The sequence below is a fragment of the Peromyscus eremicus genome, chromosome 2 (assembly GCF_949786415.1).
Source record: "Peromyscus eremicus chromosome 2, PerEre_H2_v1, whole genome shotgun sequence".
Lineage (NCBI taxonomy): Eukaryota > Metazoa > Chordata > Mammalia > Rodentia > Cricetidae > Peromyscus > Peromyscus eremicus.
In genome coordinates, this window is record NC_081417.1 from 131,728,507 (window position 1) to 131,755,293 (window position 26,787).

Genomic DNA, 26,787 nt, shown 5'->3' on the forward strand with positions numbered 1-26,787 from the left:
CCCCCGACTTACCAGGCCCACAGGCTTTCCCTTTCAGAGACCCATGCTCAACCAGGGTGCCCCCTAGGCCAGCAACTGGTACACAGCTCAGCTTTCTGTCTCTAACAGAAACTACCTTCTCCCAGATCCCTCCCTCAGCTGAACCTAGATGGGAAACTGGGACTGGAGGCCCTTCCCTCCATGGCCTCTAGAAAAGAAAATAGAGTGAACTCCGATAACCACAGTATCACCACTACAGAGACTGACTGTGGACTGCCATACGCAGGAGCTCACCGTTAATTCTGATAGCACAGAGTTTGATACGAAATTCCATTTTATCCGGGAAAAAAAACCATGGCTCACTGGCCTGGAGCTTGCTTGCCCAGGATCAGTTAGAGCCAATTTATAGGTGAGCTGGTTCAATGACAGGGTGTTCTGCGTCCTTAACCATTTAGGCACCCAGCCTCTCCAGTCTTCCTACTTAGGGGTCACCATAGAGTCGGATATAGAGGGAGGCAGTGATTTTATAGCCTAGAGAAGCGGTGGGCATGGTTTGTAGGAGCCAAAGAGGAGATTAGGCTTGGGAACAGAACTAGAGCATGGAGAGGGAGACCCCCTACCTCGGAGCCAGACCTCCCATGGTCTGTGTAATAAACTTAATACCACTTTACACATAACAGACGCGATTGTAAACACGCTCCAAATATTAACTCGCTTAATCTTCCTAACAACCCAAGAGGTTGTACTATTATTATCCCCAGTTTACCAAAGTTATCCGGCAGCCGAATGAGTCCCAGCGATGGCAACACATCCCGGCACCAAGCGCTACCATTTTGCTAGCGGCCGCTGAGACTCAGAGAGGTGTGCGCACCAGCCCAGAGCCACACAGCGAGCGCCCCCCTCGGGTGCCCCGCGCCCAGGACTGCGGAGTTGAGCATCCAGAGCTAGGCTGCGGTCAGGGAGCCCTCCGCCCCTCCCGAAAGAACCACGCCCCCGGAGCCCCGCCCCGGACGTGCTGCTCAGGCCCCGCCCCCTCCCGGCCCACCTACTCCTCCCCCCCGCGGCTCCAACCAATGGCGGCGTTCCTATAAAAAGGCTTGCTCCGCGCGCTCTCCGGCAAGGAGCTGAGAATCACTCGTGGAGTCCCGGTCTAGGCTACGGGTTCCCAAGGGCGCCAAGGCGTGGAGATCCGGCGGGAGACGCAGAATCAGAGCACGCCCGTTCCCCTGCTCGCAGCCGGCACAGCTAGAGCCACGATCGCCGCGCGGCCATGGAGCCCAGCAGCAAGGTACGAGTAGCGGGGCTGTGCGCCCCGGGCGGGGACGTGCTGCCGAGCGCAGGACCGGAGCCCGTCCGAGGCCCCGCTTCCTCACGCGGCCGCCGCGCGCTTCACGCGGCCGGGGCGGGGGCCGAGGATCAGGGGCCCAGGAGCCGCACGTCGCGCACGACCTCGGCGGCTCCTCCCGCGCGGGGGAGGGGGCCGGAGCGCGGCACCCATTGGCTAAGAGGGCCGAGCCCCCGGCCGGGCCCCGGCAGGGCGCGGAGGAGGCGGGACCCGCCCGAAGCCCGCGCCGCGCCCGGAACCCGGGCCTTGGGGGTGGCCAGGAGGAGAAGGCACTTCCTCCAGGCCTGGGTCGGGGGGACAACATGCTGCGCTGTCCTCCAGGGATGTGGGGCCTTTTCCCCAGGCTAGCCACCGTCTAGATGGGATTTCTCATCACATGTGAACAGCCTTGCCCTGCAGGGGGCCGATTTACAGAACTCCTCCAGGGTGTGCGACATTGTTTCTTTCCTGTCGCGCCTTTGCTTTGTGTAGAATTTGTTCTAGTCGCTTTTTAAAAATTTAAAACATTTCATTTTTCCCGTATAGTATAGAGAGACACAAGGATGCGCACCTTCACCCCCCCCCCCCCATTCCCTTTTTAAAGCTAAGAACAGTGCGAACATGGGTTAAATCCCGGGCTGCCCTTACCGTGGGCAGTGGAGATGTGTGGTGGACCCAGTAGTGTGAGACCGGGCTTCCCCATGCCTGTTGAGCTCCTGCGACTTGTTCCTTGGCCCACGGGCTTGAGCAGAGTGAGACGTAGAGCAAGCCCCAGTTAGCTCCCGATGGCCCTACTGACAGTCTCGGCAGAGCCACGATGATAGGGTGTAACTAAGTAAAAATAGATAAATACAAAAACACACACACAAAAGGAGAGAGAAATAAAGAAAGGAAAGAAAAGAAAAACTGAGGCCCGGAGTCTTTCAGAGGCTCCGAACTTCGGTTTCTCCACGTAGAGAGAACTTTTCTCTCCCACTTGTTCAAAAGAAAGCAGTCTTACTCCCTATATTGTCAGACCTGGGTCGGTCTGTCCGCTTTTCTTCCTTGGATTTTGTTTTTGGAGACAGTCTTACTATGCGGCCTTGGCTGTCCTAGAACTATTTATGTAGATGAGGCTGGCCTCAAACCTAGAGATCCGCCTGCTTTTGCCTCCCGGGTACCACCACACTAAATATTTCTTGAGTGGATAAGGTGAATATTCTGAATGCAGAAGGGTGAAGAAGAAAATCGACCGCCATTGGCTCATGGCTAAACTGCTTTTTTTTCATGTCGTTCTGCTCTTCCTTCACCAGAAGCACATAGACGGGAAGTAAGTTTCCTAAAGTCGAACGATCCTAAGGTCTGGACTGTCTTCACTGTCCATTTTCACTAGTGTTTCTTGAATTGTGAGCAGCAGGGAGAGTTTGCTTAACTTCTAAGGCAGCCCTTGTGGCATCTGGAGCAAATGCTTTTACTCCAACGTGCCTCTCAAACTTCTCCCTACCAACTCCACCTGTAAACCTTGAAATACCTACTTCCCGTGGTTTAATATCTGTACTGATGAATTCAGGTACTTGAACTGTTACACCAATAGATTTTGTGCTTCAATAAAACAGTGTTGAAAGCACAAAAGAGCAGTTGTAAATACTTTGGGGTTTCGCGACAGGATCTCTACATAGCTCTGGCTGTCCTGGAACTCACTATGTAGACCAGTGGACCACACTGGCCTTGAACTCACAGAGATGAGATCCGCCTGCCTCTCCCAGTGCTGGGATTAAAGGCGTGCATTACCATGCCCAGTTTAGGTATTTTTAATTATCTTGTGTACATTTTGGAAAAAAGCCCTTCCCTTTGGAGACTGCTGATTTCTCAATCAGAGCTATAGCCTTTCGTGCTGTATATTAAAACGGAATCCTGGAGAGCTGTTTTAAATGTCCAGCATGTCTCTGGTGTACTCTGAAGTTCTGAGCTTCACGGAGTAGGAAGCAGGGAGGGGCCAGCAAGGGTTCACCTCCGCCTCTCACTTCACCTTTAGTGGCCATGCTGGCTAGGCTAGCCCATAGGCTAGTCCCCGCTGCCCTTTGCTTGGCTGGTCAGTCTCCTTCACTCAACAGAAGACTGAAAAGTCACAGGCTTCTTCAGGATCCAGTGGTAGAAAAAACAGCTCACCGTGAGGTTTTTGAATCCTCATTTAACTTAGTTGCCTCAACTGCAGAGTGACGGCAGTTTGAATCATTAGATGGTTAGAATTCAGTGGTGGGGGAGCCTAAAGATGGCTGAACAGGTAAAGGCACTTTACCGCCAGGCTTGATGATCTTAGTTCGTCCCTGGGATTCCCATGGTAGAGGACAGAACTGATTCCTGCAAGTTGTTCTCTGACCTCCATATGCACACTGGCACGTGTCTCTTCCCACCCTACACAAATAAGTAAGGAGATGTAACTTTAAAGTTAAAAAGCCAGGCAGGCATGCAAGTGATCTCTGAGCTTGATGCTGACCTTGTCTATATGGTGAGTTCTCTCGGCTAGTAGCTAAGGCCACAGTAAGACCCTGCCCCTAAATAAATAAACAAATAAGTAGAGTTTGGGGATATGTGTGCGGGTCTCTATAGATGTTCCATAAGCTGTCCTTGTTTCCTTGAATTCCCATGACATGCTGGGCCCTGAGTAACCTTCAGTAACCTTCAGCCTCAGCTGAAGCATGTGCTTTTGGGGGACTCGGATGCTGGGCTGTTGGGGAAGTCATTAAAGCCCTCACTATTCTGGAATCTGGGGGAGGGGGCAGAGGGCAACGGGGGTGGGGGGTTAAGGGAGTGGGGGAGGTGGTGTGTGCTAAGGGTGCCAGGCCCAGAGCTGAGCCATCTAGTGTGGCTGCCTGCCCTGCCTTGGGCTTCTGTTTCAGCTCTCTGCCAAGCGTTTGGGTAGTTAGGAAAGCACCTCTCAGTGCTGGGGGCATGCGCAGCTCAGTGGTAGAGCAAAGACTCTACCACTGTGTGAGGCCCTGGGTTCCATCCCTGTGATGTGAAGGGAACGGACACAACTGCTTTCTTGTCCCCTTTCTCTTGAGAGCCTCACAACTGCACCATGGGGGAAATGGGAGTCCACCATGACCTTAAAGTTTCAGAGAAGAGTGACCAAGGTCATGTGCTGAGCCTCCCCCAACCTCCCCCCCCAAAAAAAAAAAAAAAAAAAAAAACAGGCTGCTAACCTTTGCAGGTAGCATGAAGATGAAGGAAACTCATCCAGAAGAGACCTTCTGGCCCTGGTTTAGCCTTCCCTTTTACAGAGGGGAAACTGAGGCCAGTAGAGTCCAAGACAAGACTGAAGATTTGAGGTGTTCTATGGGTTGGTAGATTCCCCCTCTGATCCCTGTTCTGTGTCAGCTCCCACCCATCCCACGGGTGCAGAAGTCCTCGGGCTTCAGACTTCACAGCCATTTCTGGGTACTGTAGGAGTCTGAGGGTTGCTTTAGAATTAAGTGAACATCTGGAAGCTTCTGTGAAGGAAGTCGCTTTCCTGGAGCCTCGGTTTCTTTCTCTCGTAATTGTGAGTAAGACCGTCCCCATGTCCTCGATCAGGGTGGTGGCTATTATAAGTGGAAAGACCTTTTTTCTTGGCCAGCTTAGATATACAAACAATGTAAACAGTCCCAAGATGATCCTTGTCCAGTGTTGAGCTACCCTCTGGTTCCGCCTTACCTTCCCCTCGCTGGGTCAGCCCCAAATCCCCCACTAATCAGCTTGTGACTTCAGAGAGTGCAGCTTTACCCTGTGCCTCCTGGTCATAGGGTGTCAGGGCCTGGAGATCTGCTCCAGCACCAAGGGTACAAGGATCAAGCCCCCCCACCCCCCAACAGACTGGAAGAGCTAGGAGGCCTGGAACAAAGGGGAAAGTGTGCAGCTTTGGCTTGGGGCCTGCAGCCTCACCCCTCACCCCTCTCCTGGGTACAGAGGTGACAAAGCCATTCAGTCTAGCAGCCACTGTCCTAGCATGGCTGAGGCCAGGAAAGCTGGCGGACGGACTCAAGGGCTCAGGGAGGTTGTGTCCACGCTGGCCTAGCCCAAAACAAATCTCCAATTGTTACCTCCCTCCCAGGCAGGGGTGGAGTGGAGCCCGAGGCTCTGTCTTTCAGCCATTCATTGAGCCTGGCAGTAGTTTATGCATAAACTTGAGATTTTGCAGTAGGGAGCCAGGGGCTCCTGGGTTGCACGCTTACCCCAAGCTGATGAAGGCTCGGCATTTGCTGGACAGAACATCTGTCCAAATTGCTCAATCCACAGCTCATGTCCCTGTCCTGAAATTGGGAGCGTCCAGGGAAGAGTCACTCAGAAACTGCTTTATTACCTTGTTGTATGTCCCCAGCCTGTGCTCACCTTTGTGGATCAGCTACACTGAAGTTTGTTAGATGCAGGCCACCTTGTGCAGCAGGCTTGAGGAGTGCTAAGATCTCTGGTCTGTTTTCACAGCAGAGTGTGTGGGGGTGGGGGAGGCAAGCCTCTGGAAGGCCCTCTGCCGGAGGGGGCGGGGCTTCTTGGGATGGGGAATCTCGCTAAAGGAAAGAAAGAAGCAGTGCCTCTTCGTGTCAAGTTGTGGCTGTCCTCCCGACTTGAGCCATGGCTTCCTGCTCAGCTCTCTTGGTATGGGGCTCTGAGTGGCCCTCCAGTATGCAAGAGTGACTCTTCAGGGTCCTAACCCATATCCATGATGCTCTAGGTTTACCTCACCTCCCTACCACAGCTTTGGGTACTGCCTCTGGTGGCCATGTCAGTCACGTGGCTGGCATGGTGTGGCGGTCCTCAGTACCAGCTCCATGGATAGTAGTGTTAACTTATGAGAGCATTTCTTTCAGTCGGACACTGGCTTAGTGGCCTGTTAGGCAACTTTGCCCTCAGTATTGTGGGCTGCATCGTTGTGCTAGCACTGTACTGTGTGGCCATAGTGACCATCTTCAACCTCACCCAGACACTTGGTCTCTGGTCTTAGGACCACCATTATCTTCTCCATAACGAGCTCCTCAAACCCTACCAGCCAGAGTATGATTCCAGGACCTCTTCACTCCAGAGCCATTAGCGTGTCATTCCCACAGGCAGTTCCTCTCAGTACCAGATCTTGTGAGTTAGGTCTGCTCTGTTGGCTCGTCCACCTCATGTCAGTCAACTGGACCCATGTCTTGCCTCACCAGGGAGGTCACCCCACCATAATGCCACTAAACATTTACTTGTAAGAGCTGGCCTGTTCATGCAGCTGGGAGCAGTGGCTCCCAGCTATGTAAGACCCTCCTCCAGCTAGAGAGCTGCATGGGGGATTACCACTCTCCCCAGTACTTCTGAAGGCAGTGTGCTGGGCCTGCTAGGCCCTGGCTCTGGCGCCCTGTCCAGTAAAATTCCCAGATGTGACGGGAAAATGAAATTGGATTTTAAAAAGCACAGAATGGAGCAAACCAAAGAGAGCCATGAAAGTAAGAGGACAAGAGCATCTCTTCTCCCACTTTTCACAATTACTGTTCACTCCCAGTCACCACCACCCCATTTGTGTGTGTGTAGATGCTTGCCCTATCACCCTTGAGTGTGATATTAGTGATGGTTCACACTTGTGTGTGGTGCAGCACATCCCAATCACCAGCCCAAGGTAAATACCTCTGCATCCTGTACCATTAAGGCACTGACTTTACATCTAGCAGCCCAAGGGACTTTGGGGTTAAGGTCTACACAGTAGATGACCTCACACAGATCATTAACTGTCTTCCTCACACAGTGTAATTGTACCTGGGGCTTTTGTTTTGGTTTTTCTTTTTCTAAGAAGCCACCCTGGGGCTCTTTTCAGACACATACAGATGTTTTGCATTCTTTCCAACAGCTGCATAATATTCCATTGCAGACATGCTTCACTGTGATTGAGAAACACTCCCCTGCACTTTTTTTTATACTACTCACCACCTGATGCATTATATATTCCTTTCCTGCTCTGGCTGTCAAGTAAAATATCAAGTTGCATAGATAGGGATTTGCTTCAGTTTCTAACCCAATCCCATTCACTCAGGTAGCACGGGGAACTTTTTGGGAAACCTCACAGAGAATGGCAGCTGTAGGGGAAAGGATTTTCAAAAGGTCCCCAAAGTGGAAGAGTTGGGACTTAAACTTGCTGAGTGACAGTGACCTTTTTCTATGCTCAGTCTTAATCAAATTAATTTTATTGGGGTTGGAGAGATGGCTAAGTGTTTAAGAGTACTTCAATTCCTAGCACCCACATGGCAACTCATACCTTTCTGGAACTCCAGTTCCAGGGGATCTGACATCCTTACACAGACATACATGCAGGCAAAACACCAGTGAGCATACATAAAAATAAATTACATATTACAATTAATTTTATCTCCACTGAATTGGTGCTAGCACACCACTAAATGCACCTTAGCTTCTTGGGGGTCCCTTTGTTCACTACAGGTTCCTTCCCACAGGCCAGGGAAGTATTTGTTTGCTCCTTGCAGGAACAACACCCTTTTCAGCTACTTAAGGAGGGGTGTGTGTGAATTTTGCCTGAAAGGCTTTGAAAATCCTGAACAGTTCAGGCATTGCCTCTACATCCAGCACTCAAGGACCTACGTTTCAGAAAGACAAATCTATAAAGACAGGATAGTAAATATTGTTGGCTTTGTGGGCCCCAAGATCTGTCTGCCTCTGCTTGCCTCGACTACAGCAGGGCCACTGTGGCACAGAAGTCACAAATGGATACTCAAATGGGTGTGGTTCTGTTAGTGGTCATGGAAATTCTGATTTGATGTAACTTCCATGTACTCCCCCCCTCGACCCCACCCTTTAGAAATGTAAAGCCATTCTAGCTGATAGGTGAGATCTGGTTCCTTAACCCAGCGGTGATTGTCAGCCAACCTTGGCTTAGAGTAAACTCCAGTCAAGATGGCCAAAAGGTTCCCAGACCTTGGCTTCTGGCTTCAGAATTGACGAGGCCTAGAGAGTTGCTAGAATGGAATTTAACCTACATAGAAAGCACCAGGTAGAAACCTTGCTTCCTTCAGGAACCAGTACCGGGAAGTAGAGGAGAGAACCTGACCAGGAAGGACAGAGCATGAGGTACCAGAAGCTCCCCTGCCCCCCCCCCCCCCCATTTGAAACTTCAGAGAAGTTCCTGAACCCCAGGGTAGGAGCTTTTCCTTCTGAGGCTTCCATTCTTTGGTAAAGTAGGAGCAGTCTCTTCTAGAGTGGAGAGAGTAGGTTCGTGGTGGTCAAGCCAGGATGTGAGCAGCCCCTGGCAGGGTGCCTGGCACCTTACGAGTGCTGCTGGTAAGTGCCAGTCTCCCCCGTAAAGACCGAATGAGCACCGCCTGCCTCCAGGGCCACCACAGAGTGCCTAGGAGGCAGCCATGCGAGTCTTAACATCACTAGAAGGCTTTAAGGAAACTAAGAGGGGCCCAAGGTCACTTGAAGGTCAGCGTTCTAGGATTAGACCATCACTGTTAAGATTTGGGAGGCCTGAAGGAGGAGTCACAGTAAGATGACAGGCTAGGAGTACAGAGAACTCAAGCCCTGCCCCTGGCCTTGGTGTTTTACTAACAAACCAGGTTCCCTGTTCTCCAACCTCACCTTCCTTATCTGTCAAGTGAAGGTGGCGCATGGGTTTTTTTTTTTTTTAATACCCAGAACTTTGCTCAAATGCATTATTAGAATATATATATTTATATTTATATATAAAGCAAATAAGTAAAGGGGACTGAACCTCCTCCCTGCCCCATGGGGCTAAGAAGCTGAGTGGTTCATGCTCCAGCACACTGGAAGACCATGTATAGGAAGCAGCGGAGTAAGACAGAGTGACATCTAAGGACTCTCCTCCCACAAGGAACACCCTGCCTCTGCCTCCTAGTGGTGATGCCACGTGCCCTCTGGCCCTCTGCCAATATTGATGGAGAGTCTGATACAAGACGAGCCAGGCTGGAAGGGCACACAGGTGGTGTTAAAAGGCCAGCGATCAAAGGCTATACGCTGTGGTCTGGACTATTCGTCATCCCAGCTACTGGGAATAAAGGTCCCTGAAGCTAACACTTCACCAGTTGCTTCCTGGGACAGGGAGGAGGGGATCGTGGAAGACCCTCTGTGTGCTGGTGCCTGAGCTCAGGTGAACTGCGAGCCCATGGAGCACCTAAGGGATTCTGCCACCTGACTCAAAGGGTCTCCTGTATCTCTGTGGGCATGCCTCAGAGAGAGGGCTTTGGGGAGGCCATCAGCCATTTCCACTTCTCAGAGCTCTGATGTTCCAGCATTCGATCGGGTTTGATTCTGACGAAACATGCACGGAATGGGTTTTATATAAAATAGTAAATTGAGAGGTGGGTTTTTATGAATGTTCTTTGCCCTTTCCCACCCCCTTGCATTCTGCTGCAGGGACAGCAAAGCCAGGTTTCCTTCTCAGAGTCCCCAGTTGATGGCAGATGAGTATATTAAGCTAGAGGCTGGAGCGTACACACCAAGGGGAAGACCTGACAGGATGCAGAATGTTCTAAAAGGTAGCCTCATTCTCAGGTGTGGTTTGCATCCCTTCTCTCAGACACTACCATCACAGCCTGGTACAGATAAACACATGTTGAGTGAGTGGATTACAATTTCATCTGCAAGCTCATGGGAGCAGATGGACAATGGTGGCCCAGTTGAGGGTGGCTTCCGGTTCTGACCTCATTCAGCAAACACTTGTTGATTGAGATTTCCTAGGCCCTAGAAAACCAAGGCTCAGAGGTAGGGCCTGCCTCAACTCCTAACAGGGTAAAATGAAGTGGTAGACTGTATCCAAGTCGTATTCCCTTAGTTCTAAGTCAGCAGTGATCAAACAGGGTGTGGAAAGTGAGGCGGGGGGGGGGTGGGGTGGGGTGGGGGTGTCTGGGGCAGGTGGCAGATCTCAGGGCCAGGTGCCTACCAAGAGGCAGGAGCGCCATTCCTCCCTTCAGCCTGTACTGGGCCTTGTTAAACACTCGTTCTCTTAACCTGGCTATATCAGCCGTCCCTGTTTCTACCACCACACATGCTGTTCTGTCTACCTGGGATGTAGCCCTGCCAATGCTTTCCCACTTGGCAGACTGGGTGCTTGCCCTTCAAGCTGATTCCTACTGGGAATTGAGTTTTGATTGCCCATGGGGAGACTTTAGAAGTGTGTCCCTCCAGGACTGCCTCAAAGCACCTCTACTGAAATCCAGATGCCACGGGTGGTCATTGAGTCTGCCTCCCGCCACGGTGCTCACTTGACTACTAGCCATCTCTTTGACATCAGGCATGGGCCTACTGGGTCCTGAGCCTCAGTTCTTGCACATGGCAACTGGACCTAGTCACTAAGTGTTTTAATAAGTTCTAATAAGGCAGCCTGCCTAGGTAAATATAACCCATGCTTGGTAGGCAGGTCTTCTACAAGGAGTTAGACCTTGACCTGCCAGTGGCAAAGTCCCTCAGAGGGGGATTTGTGTGTCCCCCTGTCCCCCCCCAACACTGTCATAGTACCCACCTCACCTAATGTCCACTGCAGCAGCTTCTACTCATGATCTACCTGAATAATTTTTGACAAATCTATATTATTTTTCTCTTACTATTTTTTTTTTTTCTTTTTGGTTTTTCGAGACAGGGTTTCTCTGTGTAGCTTTGCGCCTTTCCTGGAACTCACTTGGTAGTCCAGGCTGGCCTCAACTCACAGAGATCCGCCTGGCTCTGCCTCCCAAGTGCTGGGATTAAAGGTGTGTGCCAACACCACCCGGCTCTCTTACTATTTTTTATTAAATAATAAAAACACTTCATTATAAGTAATATGAAATCATGGGCTTATAAGTGTTCAGTCACAGTGTTTAGAACTCAAGAGCCTGCACAAGGGTGTAAAATGAAGTACCATTTTTACCTTGCCTCTGGCCAGCCACTCAAGACTCCCAGTGTGGCCTTGAACTCAGATCAGCTTGCCTCTATTTCCCAAGTGTTGGGATTAAAGGTGTGGACTACCATATTCAACTCCCCCCCCCCCCCCCATACACACACCCGGAGCTGAAGACCGAACCCAGGGCCTTGTACTTGCTAGGCAAGTGCTCTACCACTGAGCTAAATCCCCAATCCCCATATTCAACTTTATTACCCTTTATATACATACATTTTAAAGTGCTTATTCATATTCCTCCCTCCAGTTTTTTTTCATACCAAAGGTGGCGTTCAATATGAATACTACCAAAGCTGGCTTTTATACTTGTAATTTGGAGAGTGTCCCAAATCAATACATCTGATATATTCTTTAATATTACATTATATTGCTATGCTGTGGATTATTAAATCATAGGTATGTTCTAATTTCATTTCTGTTCTAGCATGTGCTAGAAAAATGAATGAATATTTGCATACCCTAAGTATCACACCTGAGAACACCCCTGAGCATCACCAGACCGCCCAGCACATGGTAGGGCCCAGCTGTCACCATTGAGCCCTGCCACTGATGTTTATCATAGCCTCTGAAGTCCCAGTGGTCACCACATGACCCTTGGCTTGGCTGTGGCTCACCAGAAGCTTGTCATGTGCTCACTGCCCACTCAACCAGCAGCCATGGGGGCTGGAAGCTCCCTAGAGAGCTGGGAGACAGGAGATTTGAGGGACTGTGCCTTTCGCTTCAGTCCACAGAGGTTGGGAATTGGAGGGAAGCCGTAAAGGGTGAGTTTGCAAGGTCAGCCAAGGAGAAACGGGCAGACAGGCCATTAGAAGGCAGGCCCCCACGTTCTGCGCTGCACACTGGGGCAAATACAGACCTTCCTCTTTCTCAGCCTCTGATGTGACAACTGTCGCTTTGGCAGTCCTTGTCCTGCAGGCTTCTGGAAAATGAGAAGACCTAGGGAACATGCCTGCTTAAGAGCTACGCCCAGCTCTATCTAACAATCTAGAAGTTGGTGCTGCTTCTGGGTACTGCGGGGAAACAGACCCAGAGACCCACACAAGCCAAGCTCAGTTCAGCTGGAGTCTCTCGTGACTCAGGATCCCAGGCTTCCCTCCTGGACCTGCAGCGTCCAGCTCAGCCCGGTGCAGGTGTCCTGCGTCTGCAGATCTGCAGATGCCTGTCTGTTCTCTCTCTCTCTCTCTCTCTCTCTCTCTCTCTCTCTCTCTCTCTCTCTCTCTCTCTCTCTCTCTCTCTCTCTCTTTCTCTTGGCATGTCTCCCCAGCTCTTTTCCCACAGCCAGTTAAAGGCCTACCTCTTGTCACATTTCTTGGCTTCCTCATTTGCAGAGCTGGAAAGAGTCCCTTACTTACTTTGTCTATCCAGGTGGACACCTCGCTGGCCTTTCACCTCTGTATAAGCAGGCCCTTTCACCTGCTTGCCTCTTCCTTCCTGCCACCTCCAGCCCTTTGCCCCTTAGGAATCAGCACTTACTCACCTTGGGTTATGTCCTGTTTGAATCGCATTACTGGCTGGTGTTTCATCTGGGCACAAGTAACCCTCAGAGTCTATGGTTTGGGGGTGAGGGTGGGGCATTGGTGTGAGGAGCACCAAATCGTATCTCCAGGGCCCTGAGTTCCAAGCTGCTGCAGACCCCTGAGGAGATGGAGAACTTTGGTCTCTTGCTCTGAGCTTTCAGAGCTTTGTTTCCAGCCCCGGGGAATGTTGAACAATGTGATTGTTCCCGTTTTGCAGATCGGCACGTAGAAGGTAGGGATGCAGTGAGGCCGGGAAACCCAGCCTGCTGGAGTTTCCATGGGCTAGACTCAGGCCATTGCCCTTTCAAATCCAGAGCCATTCTTCCCCGTCTGCACTGTTCTTTCATTTAGTTTGGCCTCCCTGGCGCAAGAGGGAAGGTTGGTTTCTGGTCCTCCCAGAGGCTAGAGCCACCTGAAGTGCAGGCATCACTCTGCCTGGGGAATGAGACCTTGAAAAAACGGCCTCTCTCGAACTGCACAGAGAGGACCCTGTTTCCCTTATCCTCAGAGAAAAGTCTAGAAATTAACTGGGCAGGCTTGGGCACCCGAGGCCAGGAGGTAGTCAGGTTTCCTGGGAGAAGGATAGGTGTGTTGCCAGAAGTCGGGCGAGTCACCTGAACCCGAGACACTGCCAGCGTTGGCTTTGCTCTGTAGTACTCTGGGCCCAGACCTGCCGGTAACCCTGTGATTTCTTCCTCTGCAGAAGGTGACCGGCCGCCTCATGCTGGCTGTTGGAGGGGCAGTGCTCGGGTCCCTGCAGTTTGGCTATAACACTGGCGTCATCAATGCCCCCCAGAAGGTACGTGCTATGCCATCCCACCCATACATAACCACCACCCCACCCCACCCCACCCCACCCCACCCCACCCCATCCGCATGCTCTTAGTACCTCCTGGGTGTCTATCCTTGACATCAACTGGAATTCTAGAATTGCAGGGCCACTGGATGCTGGGATCTTGGTAGGCCGTCTTGACTAGTTTCCCAGCTAATACAGACATTTACAATGATCAGTTTAGCGGAGTTTTGTTTACATGGTATTTGGGGCTCCTGAGGGCGCCACACCTGTGGGCAGGCAGGCAGGCAGGCGGAGCAAGCAGTCAGAGTTGAGTAACCTTCCCCAGTGCCACTGAGGTAGACAGCTGGTGTCCAGAGCAGTTTTATGCTCTCACACCCCATCCACACACAGCACGGTCCAGTTCCAGATTGAAACTGCTTCCTCTCCCTGGAGTTTCTTTCCATGTCAATTTACACACACATGGCATCTTGCCCAGAGGCACCGCAGGAGCTAGAAGGCGGACTTCCTTCTCATTGCACATCCCAGATCTGCCCGCACTTGGCTCTCTGGGTGTCTAGACTGGAAAAGGACTCCGGCAATCACCTACTTGTTCTGGGAGAAGGGGTTAGAAACAGAAATGGAGGTTGTCACTGTCCCTCCTCTACACTAGGTGTTTTACATGTGTTTATAAGGTTGGGTGGTGGTTTCTATTTTATAGACCCGGAAAATGAGGCCCGGGCCTCATTAAATGACCCATGGGCCCAAGGTCATATACTAGTGAATGGTGGCATCTGAAGCCAAGCTCTTTGTTTCCATAGCCTCAAGCCACCTTCCTAACTCACGCTTGCCTGTCGTTTAACAGTTCACACTTTGACAGGGATCATGAAATGAAAGTAGACAGCCCTCCTGTCAGGACCATCCTCACTAGCCGGGCTGATGAGGCTAGACAGTGTGCGTGGCTCCCAGGACCAGGGGCCCAGCTGGAGCACCAGACGGTATGAAATTAGAGCTGGGCTTCTTCCAAGGAGGCGGAACTTAGCTATAGGGCCCACGCCTGATGCTGGGGAGCAGGTCACTAGGAAGGCTTGGCTGCTGAGTCATGCTGAGCTGCAGCAGCACTGATGGGATTTTTCCAGGATCTGACATGGCGACTGAGCCCATGCTTAGAACAAAGCCAAACCCTGTTTTTACTAAGTGCACAGAACAGGTCCCACCGAGGTGTGTGCTTTGGGAGCGGGCTCTTTTTCTGGGAATCTGTGCAGATGGAAAGCCTGCGAGACAAGATAGGAGGAAGTAGGGAGATAAGTTTGCTGCATATTGAGGTTCCCTATACACCCCCAGATTCTGAAGTAATTGGTCTGGGATGCTGTAACTGTTTCTGATGGGTAGCCGAAGTTGAGAAGTACTGTGTTAAGCAATGTCTTAACTGTGGTCACAGTGAGTTGGTGACCTAACTAGGACTCTAAAGGCAGGACAGAGGAGGAGTTTTTTTTCCCCGACAGACAGGGTGGAGTGAGCAGGGGAGGCAGTAAGATGGATGCCCAGAGAGCTACTTCTTCTGTGAAGGGTGAATATTTTGGCATGTCAGGAAGGTGGGCTGAGGGAAGAAGAGAAGTTGGGTTCACAGCAAGCCAGAACTGGACCACCATCGTCCTTGCATGAATGACTTGGACCTGCAGCATAGCCGGTCCCCAGCTTGGCATGGCACGGCCAGGTGGAGGGTACGTATCATGAGGACCTTGAAGCCTGTGGAGGAGGACAGGCCTGATCCGATCTGCATCTTTGGAAATATTCGGGCACCTGGAGTGGTGGGATAGATTTGAGAGCTAGCTGGAGTCAGAGACACTTCATGGATTAGTGGTCTAAGAACAAATGCTGAGTGCTGGAGAGAGGGTCAGAGTAAAAGGTGCCTGCTACCAAGCCTGAGTTCCTACAAGCTGTCCTCTGGTCGCCATGTGTCAGAGTACACACGGACCCTGCCCCCCACAGATAAGTACGATTTTTTTTTTTTTTTTAATATCTAGGAAGGAGAGATAAGATTTTGTCAAAATCAATTCAGTCTGAGGATACAAGGAAGAGGGGTTGAAAAATGGCTTTTATATTTCTGGTTCAGGGGAGGAGCTAGTAGGTATGAGGTGGCAGGAATCAGTTTGTCGTCGGCCTTTGGAGGTGGGCAGAGGTGCTCACGCATCTGAGTTGGCTTCTTGGACACAAGGCTGGAGAGTGACTGACTGATCGTCACTGCTGTCGGATAGGAATGGGAGAGGATCTGTGAAGTACAGAGAGCAAAGGCTTAGCTCTTGAGGACATTCCCAGTGACAGATGGAGAAGAGCTGACATCTAAAGCCAGGCGGGCATGCAGGGCATGGTGGTGCACACCTAGAATCCCATCATGCTCAAGAGACTTGAGAAGACTTGGTAGAGGAGAGAGAAAAGGTCGGAGTGGCCGGAGGACTCACATGAGGTTGGTGTTTGTGTTGGGATTTTGTTTTTATTCCAGATTTCCTTTATAGACATGGTGTAAGGCATCATGTAGAGGAGAAGGAAAAGCTAAGGAGGTAAGTGCAGGGAGACTGCTCTTGGCAAGGAGGGACACGATACTTCTGAAGATGTGAGCAAAGCTAGATTGAGTTTGTCTGCCTTGGAGGCCTAGCTAGTAAGAAACAGTGGAAGGCTAGTGCAGGGATGGAGGTGACCATGGTGTCCGAGGACAGGTAAACCACACAGAGGGCCCAGCCAGTGAACTGCATTTATGAGAGTTGCCAGCAGCCAGCCACCAGGGACACCTGTCCAAATGTCACTTCTCAGGAGCCAGACGTGAGAACAACCATGGTGGAGTGAAATTCTGAGCCAGACACGGTGGTACTAGTCTGTCCATTTCTGCGCTCTGCAGACACTTCTCACAAGCTTGGCTGGAGTTTTTCCAAGTAGGTAATTTATCATATGAAAAAGAGGATCAAAGTATGTAAAAGTAGAACACAAAAGTGTGGCTCAGCCAGCATGTAGCACACAGAGTGGCCACCATACTTGGATGAGATTGATTCCATTGCCTGAGGAAGGCACAGTGATTGGATTCTGCCAGCACTGGCATTCAACAAGGACTTACCAGAATCCACTCTGCCAGACCCTGCACTCTGCAAGGAGATATGGCCGTGACACCATAGAACACATTCTGGTTTCTAAAACTACCCACCCCATCTAGAGGGGTGGGGGAAAGCTCTTAGGAAAAGGAGAATGTGGGAATCTGTGAGGGGTAGGTTCCGGGACCCTCCCATCCCCCATGTATACTGAAATCCTGGACACTCAGGACCCCATATGGAATAGCACAGTACTGCCTAAATCTGTACATCGTTTCTCTCACACACTCATCCCTGGATTACCTGCATCTGAGACCATATAAACGTTGTCGTCAGTATTTATCTACTATACTCGCCGTATTGTTTAGGGATTAATGACTAAACAGTCTGTCCATAGCCAGCTCAGATGCAGTTTTCCTACAAATATTTATGTTCCCCAGCTGGTTGAACCCACAGATTGCAGAAGAGGGGAGGTTAGGGGAGGGCAGCAGCAGAAGGACTTTATGAAGGGTTTGGCACTCACACCTGAAGGGGAGGTTGGGCCCACAGCAAGGAGGGCCACGCGCCCAGTCAAAAACTGTGCAAGGACTTGGTCAGGAAAGGGCTCCCCTCCTGTGGAATCTGTCATCTGCACTGGCACTCAACTTCCCAGGTCTGGTCAAGTTCTTCCCTTAGGGTGGCCGTGCTCTTAAGGCTTTGTCCACAGTGAGTAGACGTTCCTCCATTCATTACCAGGGGTTTGTTCTTTGCCATAAAACAGGCCTGAAAGGCTTCTACCCGGAAGTGGTAATTAATCATGATGTTATCTTAAGTGTTTATATAGCACTTGCCCTCAAATTACCTCTTCTCCCTGCACCTTGTAAGCCTGGCAGGCAAGACGGACTTCCTTTTTGTGGATGAGGAAACCAAGGCTGGGAAAGGGCGTCTGGAGAGTGAATGGCTGAGCTGGGGTGGAATGGGACAAGGGGAGGGGGTCAGTGTGTTGGACTCTGGACCAGTCACTCTACGATGAGGTAGAAAAGGTGAGCCTGGCCACAGAGGGACCCAGTAACTGCACAGCGACACCCTGCATACTACCCTGGGCTGACCTACACAGTGTCTCTCCGTTTGATGAGGGGCAAGACCCAGCACATCTGAGAAAATGGCACCCATGCAACCCAGAGAGGCTGTTGGGAGGGGCCTAATATCAGCTCAGCCTCTCTTGTTTGACAAGGGAGGATCCCAGTCTACACAGTAAATGAGGCCTTGCCTGAAGTGACCGGGCTTAGCCAGTGAAAGAACCAACCTGAGCTAGACCTGCTTCCCAGCCTCAGCCCAGTGCCCCTAAGGCTGAGCTGACTCCTCTCCTCAATGGGGATACAAACAGCCTTAGTGTGGCCCTTCTCACCTCTCACCACAGACCCTTACAGCTTACTTAGTAGCCTGTATATGTTCTAAGTGCTTTAGAAATGGCCACTCAGTTGTCATAACCTCATCAAGTAGGCACCATAATCTCCATTTTCTAAGATGGGAGTGCAGAGATGTGAAGAAACTATACCAAGGACACACTGCTATCACAGAGCTGAGCTGGAGTTTGAATCCAGAGAGTCTGGCTCTGTTGTGTGCTCAATCTCTGTGAGAGACAGGCACTGAGGAAGGGTGGCATCTAAGCATAATTCTCTCTCTTCCCCCTCTCCTTCCCTCCCTCCCCACCAGGCTGGCCTTGAACTCACACAGATCCCCTGCCTCTGCCTCTGGACCCTTGCCCACACTTGTCACACTGCTAGCCCACTGTGCTCTGAGCTCAGAGCTGAGTCAAGTCTAGTCCTGTACAGATAGCTCAAGAACTTCCCACACAGCTGTCGTACAAACCCTCATGCTGTCACAGCCCGCCCCGTCATCGCAGGTCCCCTTGTCCCCCATGGCCAGCACCAGTGGATCAGATCATGTTAGGGTTTGTTCTAGATCACATCACCTTCTCGTTCATCAGCTGTCCAAGGACGGTGATAGAAACGTAGACGGGCAGAGGAACAGAGGGGGCGTTGACTCTGTTTTCTCACCCGTAGCACCATAGGTACTCTGCACTGAGGAAGGAGTGCTAGCCAGGGGGACTTCCCAGAAGGTCATTGCATTCCCTGAAAGGTGATTGGGTGGAAGGGGAGGAGCAGTCTGAGATGTGGGGTCACGGTCTGCCCAGAAAGGATGTGAGTCATAGTACTGCTGAGGAGACGCTTCATCCTGAGGGCTGAGATGGCTCTGCCCGCTGCGGCTGCCACAGTGAGGTGAAGGTCTGTGTCTACGTGGGAAGCTCCTGCAGGCCGTGGAGCAGGGAAGGGATCACTTGCCAGCAGGCTGAGAGAGGCCTATCCTTGGTGAGGAGGAAGGCCAGTTCTGGATCTTCTGAAGCAGCCTGGGTGGTCTGACTCTGCTTCCAGCTTTAACCTGAGCCTCCTCTTCCCTGGCTTCAGAGAGGGTCCCTGGGGACACAGTGGGTGGGACTGTTTGTCCAGACCCACCTGGAACATCTGGGTTCACAGTTGACCCTCGGGTGTAGCTGCATTGATTGTTACAGAGAGATGCAGGGGCCTGCAGCCTTCTGGGAAAGATGAGAGGCTGGGAGTGGGGGTCAAGTCCAGGCCAAGGGACTGAGCTGGACAATCTGACCCCTTTCTCCTTGTAAGAGGAGTGAGAAGGCTGTGACCATACCCTCTTCATCCACACAGAACATGGAGGAAAGAGAGCTGAGGGAATCATTGGGATGTGGGAGAAGATTCAGGCCTGAAAGTAGACTATCCAAAGGATGAGTACTGAGAGCAGCCAGAGGTTCCCAAAGACGCTTCTGCAGTGGATCAGAACCATAGGTCACGTCAGCAGCATGGCCGAGCTAGCCAGCACCCCATGTGTATGTAGCCTATGAGCCCAATGGGTTTCACACTGTGAAAGGGTTAAAAGAAAGGCAAGTGCCAGGCTGTATGTGGCTTCAGACTTACCTTTAGCAAGCTCCCCACAACAGGCAACTCCCACTCCTGAGGTGGGGAGCCTCTTTCTCAGAAACCTAGGAACCTGGGGCTTCTGTCCTGGGGTCCCTGAGCCAGGCCTCTGAATTTCTTTGGGTTCTTCCTGCCCTGTGTAGTCCATATGGTAGTCACCTGTGCCTAGCAATGTAAGCTGTGAACCCTGCCTCAAATGCTCCTTTGTAGTTTGTGTTTGTTTGAGGTTTTTTGGGTTCTCATTTTTTGTTGGATTTGCTTGTTTTTGCTATTCTGGGGCTTGAACCTTAGGGCCGGGTGTATGCTAAATAAGCACTCTGTAGCCTAGGCATCCCCTAGTCCCCTCCTGGCTTCTATCCTTGGGCGCAACAGTGACATCAGCAACGGTTTATTCTGTGCATAGGCTACGTGTTCTGCCTCACGTCCCTCTGCAGACACCACCCTGCCACCACAGAGCGGAAGTGAGAACTTCCTCTGTAGAGAGCAGACACGCTCACCCACAGTTGCCTGGGCCTGGTAGAGCGTGTCCCTGGGATTTCCAAGATGCCCTTGGACATGTGCAGCTCCCTCGCCTGACCTCAGGGGAGCTGCCTGGTGAGGACCAGCTTTTTCCTGCCAACTGTCCAAGCCCCAGGACCTCAGCTGCACAGAGCCAGTGTGCTTCCCTCCCATACCAGCCTGGGTGCTCTCTGCACTAACCAAGAGCATCACTGGGACCTCAGCTCTTGTGACAGGCCAGTTCCATGACAATTCTCTCAACTGGCCAGGACCTCCCTATCTCCTCAACATGAACCTATGAAGAAGTGGCTTCACATTTATTTTGTTTGATTTTAATTTTACCTGTGTGTCTGCACCACGTGCTCACGGAGGCTAGAAAAGAGCAGCAGACCCCCTAGAGCTGGCATTGCAGGTGGTTGTGAGCTGGCATGTGGGTGCTGGGAACAGAACCTGGCTCTTCTGCAGGAGCAGCAAGTGTTGAGGCGTCTCTCCAGCCCCCTGGCTTTCCACTTTAAAAGGGTTCTATGAAAAGCGAGTGAGAGCCGTGTATGGCCTTAGGCCCTTCTGAATAGGCCTACTTAACCTCAACTATTGCCTGTCCCTGCTCTAGGCCAGTTTGTTTCAATTGTTCCCAAGACAGGCGTGGCTTTGGGGGTGACAGACAGGAGCAGAACACAGGTTGGACCTAGGACAGGTGTTGCGCCACATTCAGCAGACCTGGGATGGCTGGGGCAGGGCAGTGGCAGCATCAGGGACAGTTCTTGGGCTTGTGATTGGCAGAAGGGGTAGGAACCTTCAGGACAGGAGGCAGCTGCTGCTCCTCACCTCAAACATAAGCCAGGGCTGAGGAGGCTGCTCCATGGGGTTCTGTGAGAGGAGTAGTGAGCAGGCACTCTGTCTCTGGGGACAGCTTTTCTCTCCCAGGAGGATGCTGAGGGCAGTGGCTGGATGGGGAAGGTGAGCCTAGAATTATTCCCCATATAGAATTAGGATTCTCTGGGGCCATTCTTTCCTGAGCCAAGTGTCAGCTTGGAGCCCCATATGGACCCCTGCAAAAGGAGAGTCTCTAACGGCAAAGGACTGGAAAACTCATGACACAATATTCCTGATTCTGAGTGGAAACCCACCGCTCAGACTCCGCTGTCCCTGAGTGTGGGGCCAGTGGTGCTGAAGTCTAGGAAGCCCACACTTCTTCATAGAGAGCTGGGAGAGTGTGAGCTTCGGCTCATGTCTGACAATCCAGGCCCAGGACTTACCTGGATGTGGGAGAGCTTGGAAGCACCTCATCACTCAGAGCTGCCTCTCCCTGACTGTGAGCAGTGCTAAAGACCTGAGCTGTGAAGAGAAGCTCAGTGCCCATCCTTAGGTTCGTCTAGGCAGCTTAAGTTTTAAGTGACACTCTCAGCACAAATCCACTGGCTGCACACAGTTCAGATAAGCTCCATTATTTTCTAGTCAGTTGTGATGTTGTGATGTCAAATGCCTTTAATCCCAGTACTCTGGAGGCAGAGGCAGGCAGAACTCTGAGTTCAAGGACAGCCTGGTGTCTACATAGAGAATCCAGGACAGCCAGGGCTATATAGAGACCCTGCCTCAAAAAAATTGATGATTTGTTTATTTATTTGTTTTAAATGTTTGAGTGTTTTGCCTGCAAGGACCTCAATAGCTTTCAGTTCTTCTTTCTTGTGGGTCTGCTTGGTTACCCTGAGTGACCAAAGGGGAACAGTCCCAATTCCCAGTTGTGGGTCCTGGAGAAACACTCGTCATTTATCTCTGCGGCTCCCTTATTCAGAACGGCTTGTTCTCTGCAGAGCCTGATAAACGGGGCCTTGCCATTCCTGCAGTTCTCTGGGGTGTGTTATCCCTGGAAGAACACAAGCACTTTGTTTTGTTTGACGGAGTCAGCCTGGTCTCTGCATCCTGTAGGCCCAAGGGTCTCGAGGAAGAGAGCCCAAGAGCCTTTGTTGACTCAAGGTACCCCTACCACTGGCTCTGACCCCTGACCTCCAGGACGACAAACTCCTGGGAGTCTGGAAATCTCTGGGCTAGGTCTCAGAGGCAGGAGTGACAGACAGCAGGATGGGGAGGTAACGGAGATGATGGCGATCGGAATGGCGGCTGGGTTAACAGGCACGACTCGTAATATTAAATTGTGGCAGGAAAGTGTAGTCAGACTTAGTCAATGCTTTCACTGCACTGGGGCCAGTAGTGTTGCAGTGGGTGCCGTATGTTTCCTGAATTTCTCCTAGCATTGTAAAGGAGGCAGTCAGGTGCCACCAAAGACCTTTCAATGACAGACTGTGTTCGGAGTGGCCGTCCTATAATATAACAGCTGAAAGTACCTCAGTGGTAGAGCACTTGACCAGCATGTACAAGGCCCTGAGTTTATCCCAGCATCACAAAACAAAGACATGTAGCAAATACTCCTGTGGTCCAGAAACATTGGCATACCAGCATTGCTCTTAAGTCTGTAAATGTACCCACTATGCTACCAGCCATAAAAGTTTAGCCCAGGACTGCGGATACATCTCAGTGTTTAGCACACGTGGTCATGTACAAAGAGCAATACCACATATAGGGTTGTCAGTGGGGCTGGAGAGATGCCTCAGTGGTACAGAGGACGATTCCTTTTGTGGAGAATCCAGATTTAGTTCTCAGCACCCATACTAGGTGGCTGACAACTTCCTGTAACTCCATCTCCAGGGGGGTCTGACACCCTCTTCTGGCCCACATAAGCACCTGTATTCATGTACACATACCCATATAGAGATACAAACATACATGCATATCATTTAAAGTACATTTTTAAAAAATTATAAAATGACAATAGAGGTAGCTGTTCTTAGTTTATCTAGTATTTTTTTTTTTTTATCATAATTTCAGTGAGTTCCTTCTGCATACTAGAACAGCCTGCCCTGAAACAGCCTGCTGGGTGCACAGACGCGTCCTGGCGTAGCTCGTGTTTGCCGTCTCTTAATTGCATCAAGAGCCCCTGAATGACCCACACCGTTTAGGTTCATTCTAAGTGCACTCTGATGTTTGCACAATGGACTCACCTACTAACATTTCTTAGACTGTGCCCCCGTTAAGTGACGCGCGGCCGTGGTGCCGAAGTCGGCGTTGGAGAGGAGGCATTCGGAGCTCAGAGCTGTCCTGACTTGCCCACTGTCACCCCGGATCAAAGGAGTAGGCCTGGGCTCAGAACTTGATTGTGTTTCCATTCGGAACCAGGTTCTGACCCCTGCACTGTCTGGTTTCCCTTTATACAGCAGCCAAGTATGTGCTTAGGTTACCTTTTCCATCAGTCTGTCCTAACCCCTGGAGCCTGGCTCTGTCAAATCATGAGAGCAGAGCCAGCCCAGGCCCAGTGGGCACCCTAGGGGCTGCCCCCCACCACACACACACACACACCCTTTTCCTTTGGCAAGAGCACCTATCCACCCCTTCCTTTCTTCAGTATTTGGAATCAGAAGGACTCAAGCAGTTGGTATGGAGGAGGTGTGTGCTGCTCCGTGTGCACCTGGGAGGGACTGGCTTGTGTCAGTGTGGAATTGTGTAAGAGCTGCAGTGACATAAAGGAGGAGGGGTTGTGACTGGCCAAAACCGAGAGCCTTATGAGTACCATATGACCACGGTCACTCACATCCATGATCTTAACATTCAAGAGGCTGAGGCGGGAGGATTACTGTTTCAAAGAGAAAGAAAGTGAAGTGGAATGGAAGTCCAGTATGTGTCATGCCAGGGCGTGCACACAGAAAGTTGTTTCTTTGTGTGCCCTTGGGCCTGTCCATGTCTGTGTGTTCTGGGTGGGTCTGGCTAAGTCTGTGGCACTGGGTGTTGTCCATGTTGCCTGACAGTGTGGTGAGTGTGTCAGAACCAGCGCCACCTGCTTACTGCCACATCCTTGGCACCAGGTTAGGCCCTCCCTGGTGTGGGGGCAGGGCTAGTGAGCAGGCCCACACCAGGACAAATGTCTCCAGTTCCTGGAACCACTTCCTTGCCCAGGGCCTTTCCCCGAACCTCCCATCTGAGCACTTAGAAAGGGAAGGAGGCCGTGGTTCCTTTAAGGTGGCATTTCCAGCCAGCCACAGGGGAGCTGGCCTAGGAGACAGAAAGTGACAGTGTGCCTTAGAGCGTGTCCTTTAGTCCTCCAGGCTCAAAATGCAAAGTCAGTGAGTGTGCACTTCCCACAGGCCCTCAGAATGGCAGAACCTGTCTGTCCAGCTGTGCTTCCTCCAACAGGAACTTGGGAGAGGGCCCAGGGCCTACAGCTGTGGCCTAGTGGCCTAGAGTGTACATGGAGCCATCTGAAAAGGGGGCAAATGGGCAGAAGCATTTTTTCTCCTGTACCTTCCTGCTCTGTGCCCAAACTGGCTCTGTCATCCTTGGCCATCTTCCCGAGTAAGTCTTGAGCACCTTGGAAGTGGGGAGAGCCCAGTCCTCCTCTCACCCAAGGAAACTGAACCTACATAAAGGAAGAAGCAGTGAAGAACAGTGTGTTTGCAGAAGAGCCAAGCCCTGGCATCTTGTGGTGAAGTAGCTGCTCTGTCTGGAGGGGCCACTCACCCAGGATCTTCTCCCTGCAGGTAATTGAGGAGTTCTACAACCAGACATGGGCCCACCGATATGGAGAAGCCATCCAGCCCACCACACTCACCACGCTCTGGTCCCTCTCAGTGGCCATCTTCTCCGTCGGGGGCATGATTGGTTCCTTCTCTGTGGGCCTTTTTGTTAATCGCTTTGGCAGGTAAGCAGGAAAGGCCCCAGCTCTGCCTTGGGGATGCTATCCTTCTCAAGGAGTTCCTGGGGGGATGTTGGGGAGTCCGGGGGTCCTGGGAGCTGGCTGACCTGTGATCTGCCCCCAGGCGGAACTCCATGCTGATGATGAACCTGTTGGCCTTTGTGTCTGCCGTGCTCATGGGCTTCTCCAAACTGGGCAAGTCTTTTGAGATGCTGATCCTGGGCCGCTTCATCATTGGAGTGTACTGTGGCCTGACCACTGGCTTTGTGCCCATGTATGTGGGAGAGGTGTCACCCACAGCTCTTCGTGGAGCCCTAGGCACGCTGCACCAGCTCGGCATCGTCGTTGGCATCCTCATTGCCCAGGTAAGCCAGTTCTGGGTCTTCCTGCCCAGTACTGCCTTTGCCCACAGCTCTGGCCCTCACTCAGGTCACAGTCCAGCAGAGCAGAGCTTCTCTACCCAGCCTTACCTAGGACAGTCTCCCGGTAGACAGGGCACACATAACCCCCACCCTACACCAGCCTAAGAGCAAGAGCCCCTGGCCTTCTCCTCTCCTTTCATCACAGGGGCCCCACTTCAACGTGCTGGGCTCTTGGGCCTCCAGGCCTCTAAGTCTCATGCATACTGTACCTTCTCGAGGCTCCTCCATTCCCATCCTTTAATCCTCCTGGAGCTGAGTAACAATCTTCACAAGCTGTGCTTGACACATTTATATGTGGCCTTGTCCCTTGTCCTTATAATTTGAGCTGGTTTTACAGATGAGCAACAGGCTCAGCAAAGTGTTCCCGTCTCCTAGCAGCTAGTGGGCTAGGAGAGTGGAATGGGTACTTGAGTAGGGCCAGGGCAGGGGTACTCACAGTCCCTGCTTTCTTTGTCCAGGTGTTCGGCTTGGACTCCATCATGGGCAATGCAAAATTGTGGCCTCTACTGCTCAGTGTCATCTTCATCCCAGCCCTGCTACAGTGCATCCTGTTGCCCTTCTGCCCCGAGAGCCCCCGCTTCCTACTCATCAATCGGAACGAGGAGAACCGGGCCAAGAGCGGTACGGGCTGGGCCCTGCCCTCCTCCCTGCCCCCCTGAGCTCAGGCCTTTTTCCCACTCTGAGCCACTTCACCTTCCCTCCGGTCCCACCAGTGCTGAAGAAGCTTCGAGGGACAGCCGACGTCACCCGAGACCTGCAGGAGATGAAAGAAGAGGGTCGGCAGATGATGAGGGAGAAGAAGGTCACCATCCTGGAGTTGTTCCGCTCGCCCGCCTACCGCCAGCCCATCCTCATTGCTGTGGTGCTGCAACTGTCCCAGCAGCTGTCAGGCATCAATGCTGTGAGTCCCCCACCTACCCCTTCCTGTGGCCCCGGCCAAGTCCAGGCTCAAGTGTGCCCCGTGAGTGAATCCCAAACAAACTATAAGCAAGTCCTGCCAAAGTAATATACCTGTGGATCCAAAACCTGTGGCAGAGTCCACCTGCCTGAGAAGTATTCATCTCCCCGCCACCCCCACCCCACTTATTCACCTTGGGTGTCACGCCCACTAGTAACCAGTACAGAGGCAGGAGAAGGCTGTAAGCACGGCAGATCGCCAACTGTCTCCCTTTCTGGCAGGTGTTCTATTACTCAACCAGCATCTTCGAGAAGGCAGGTGTGCAGCAGCCTGTGTACGCCACCATCGGCTCCGGCATCGTCAACACAGCCTTCACTGTGGTGTCGGTGAGTCTTGGCTTGCTTTCGGTCAGCAGCCAGGGTCCAGCTCAGGGCCTCATGACAGAATGACAGCCTATCCTGGGAACCAAGCTGGTGTCAATAAATTTGTAAGGCTCATTGCCCACACTGTGCAACTGACACAGACGCCCAGGGAGGTGAGAAGGTCACAGCCAGGATGCTTTTGCTGTCTGATCCCCAGGGCCACCTCTCACCCTGTTACTGTTGGACTCAGTTATGAGGCCCCCAAGCTACAGCCTGGTGGGGAAAGGTGTTTCCCCCACTAGTGTGTAGAGTGCCTATTTGTATTTGGCTATTGAG

At 51.8% G+C, this 26,787-nt stretch overlaps 1 protein-coding gene across 1 annotated transcript in view; it reads left to right on the plus strand.

Annotated features, from left to right (window-relative positions):
- The first annotated feature begins 1,058 nt into the window (after positions 1 to 1,058).
- Positions 1,059 to 26,787, plus strand: part of Slc2a1 (solute carrier family 2 member 1) — a 28,999-nt gene continuing 3,270 nt past the window's right edge. The window contains exons 1-7 of the mRNA XM_059256077.1: positions 1,059 to 1,267; positions 13,413 to 13,508; positions 24,615 to 24,775; positions 24,894 to 25,134; positions 25,650 to 25,812; positions 25,905 to 26,092; positions 26,371 to 26,475. Coding sequence (XP_059112060.1) covers positions 1,250 to 1,267; positions 13,413 to 13,508; positions 24,615 to 24,775; positions 24,894 to 25,134; positions 25,650 to 25,812; positions 25,905 to 26,092; positions 26,371 to 26,475 — 972 coding nt within the window. The 5' untranslated portion in view covers positions 1,059 to 1,249. The remainder of the gene's footprint in view (positions 1,268 to 13,412; positions 13,509 to 24,614; positions 24,776 to 24,893; positions 25,135 to 25,649; positions 25,813 to 25,904; positions 26,093 to 26,370; positions 26,476 to 26,787) is intronic.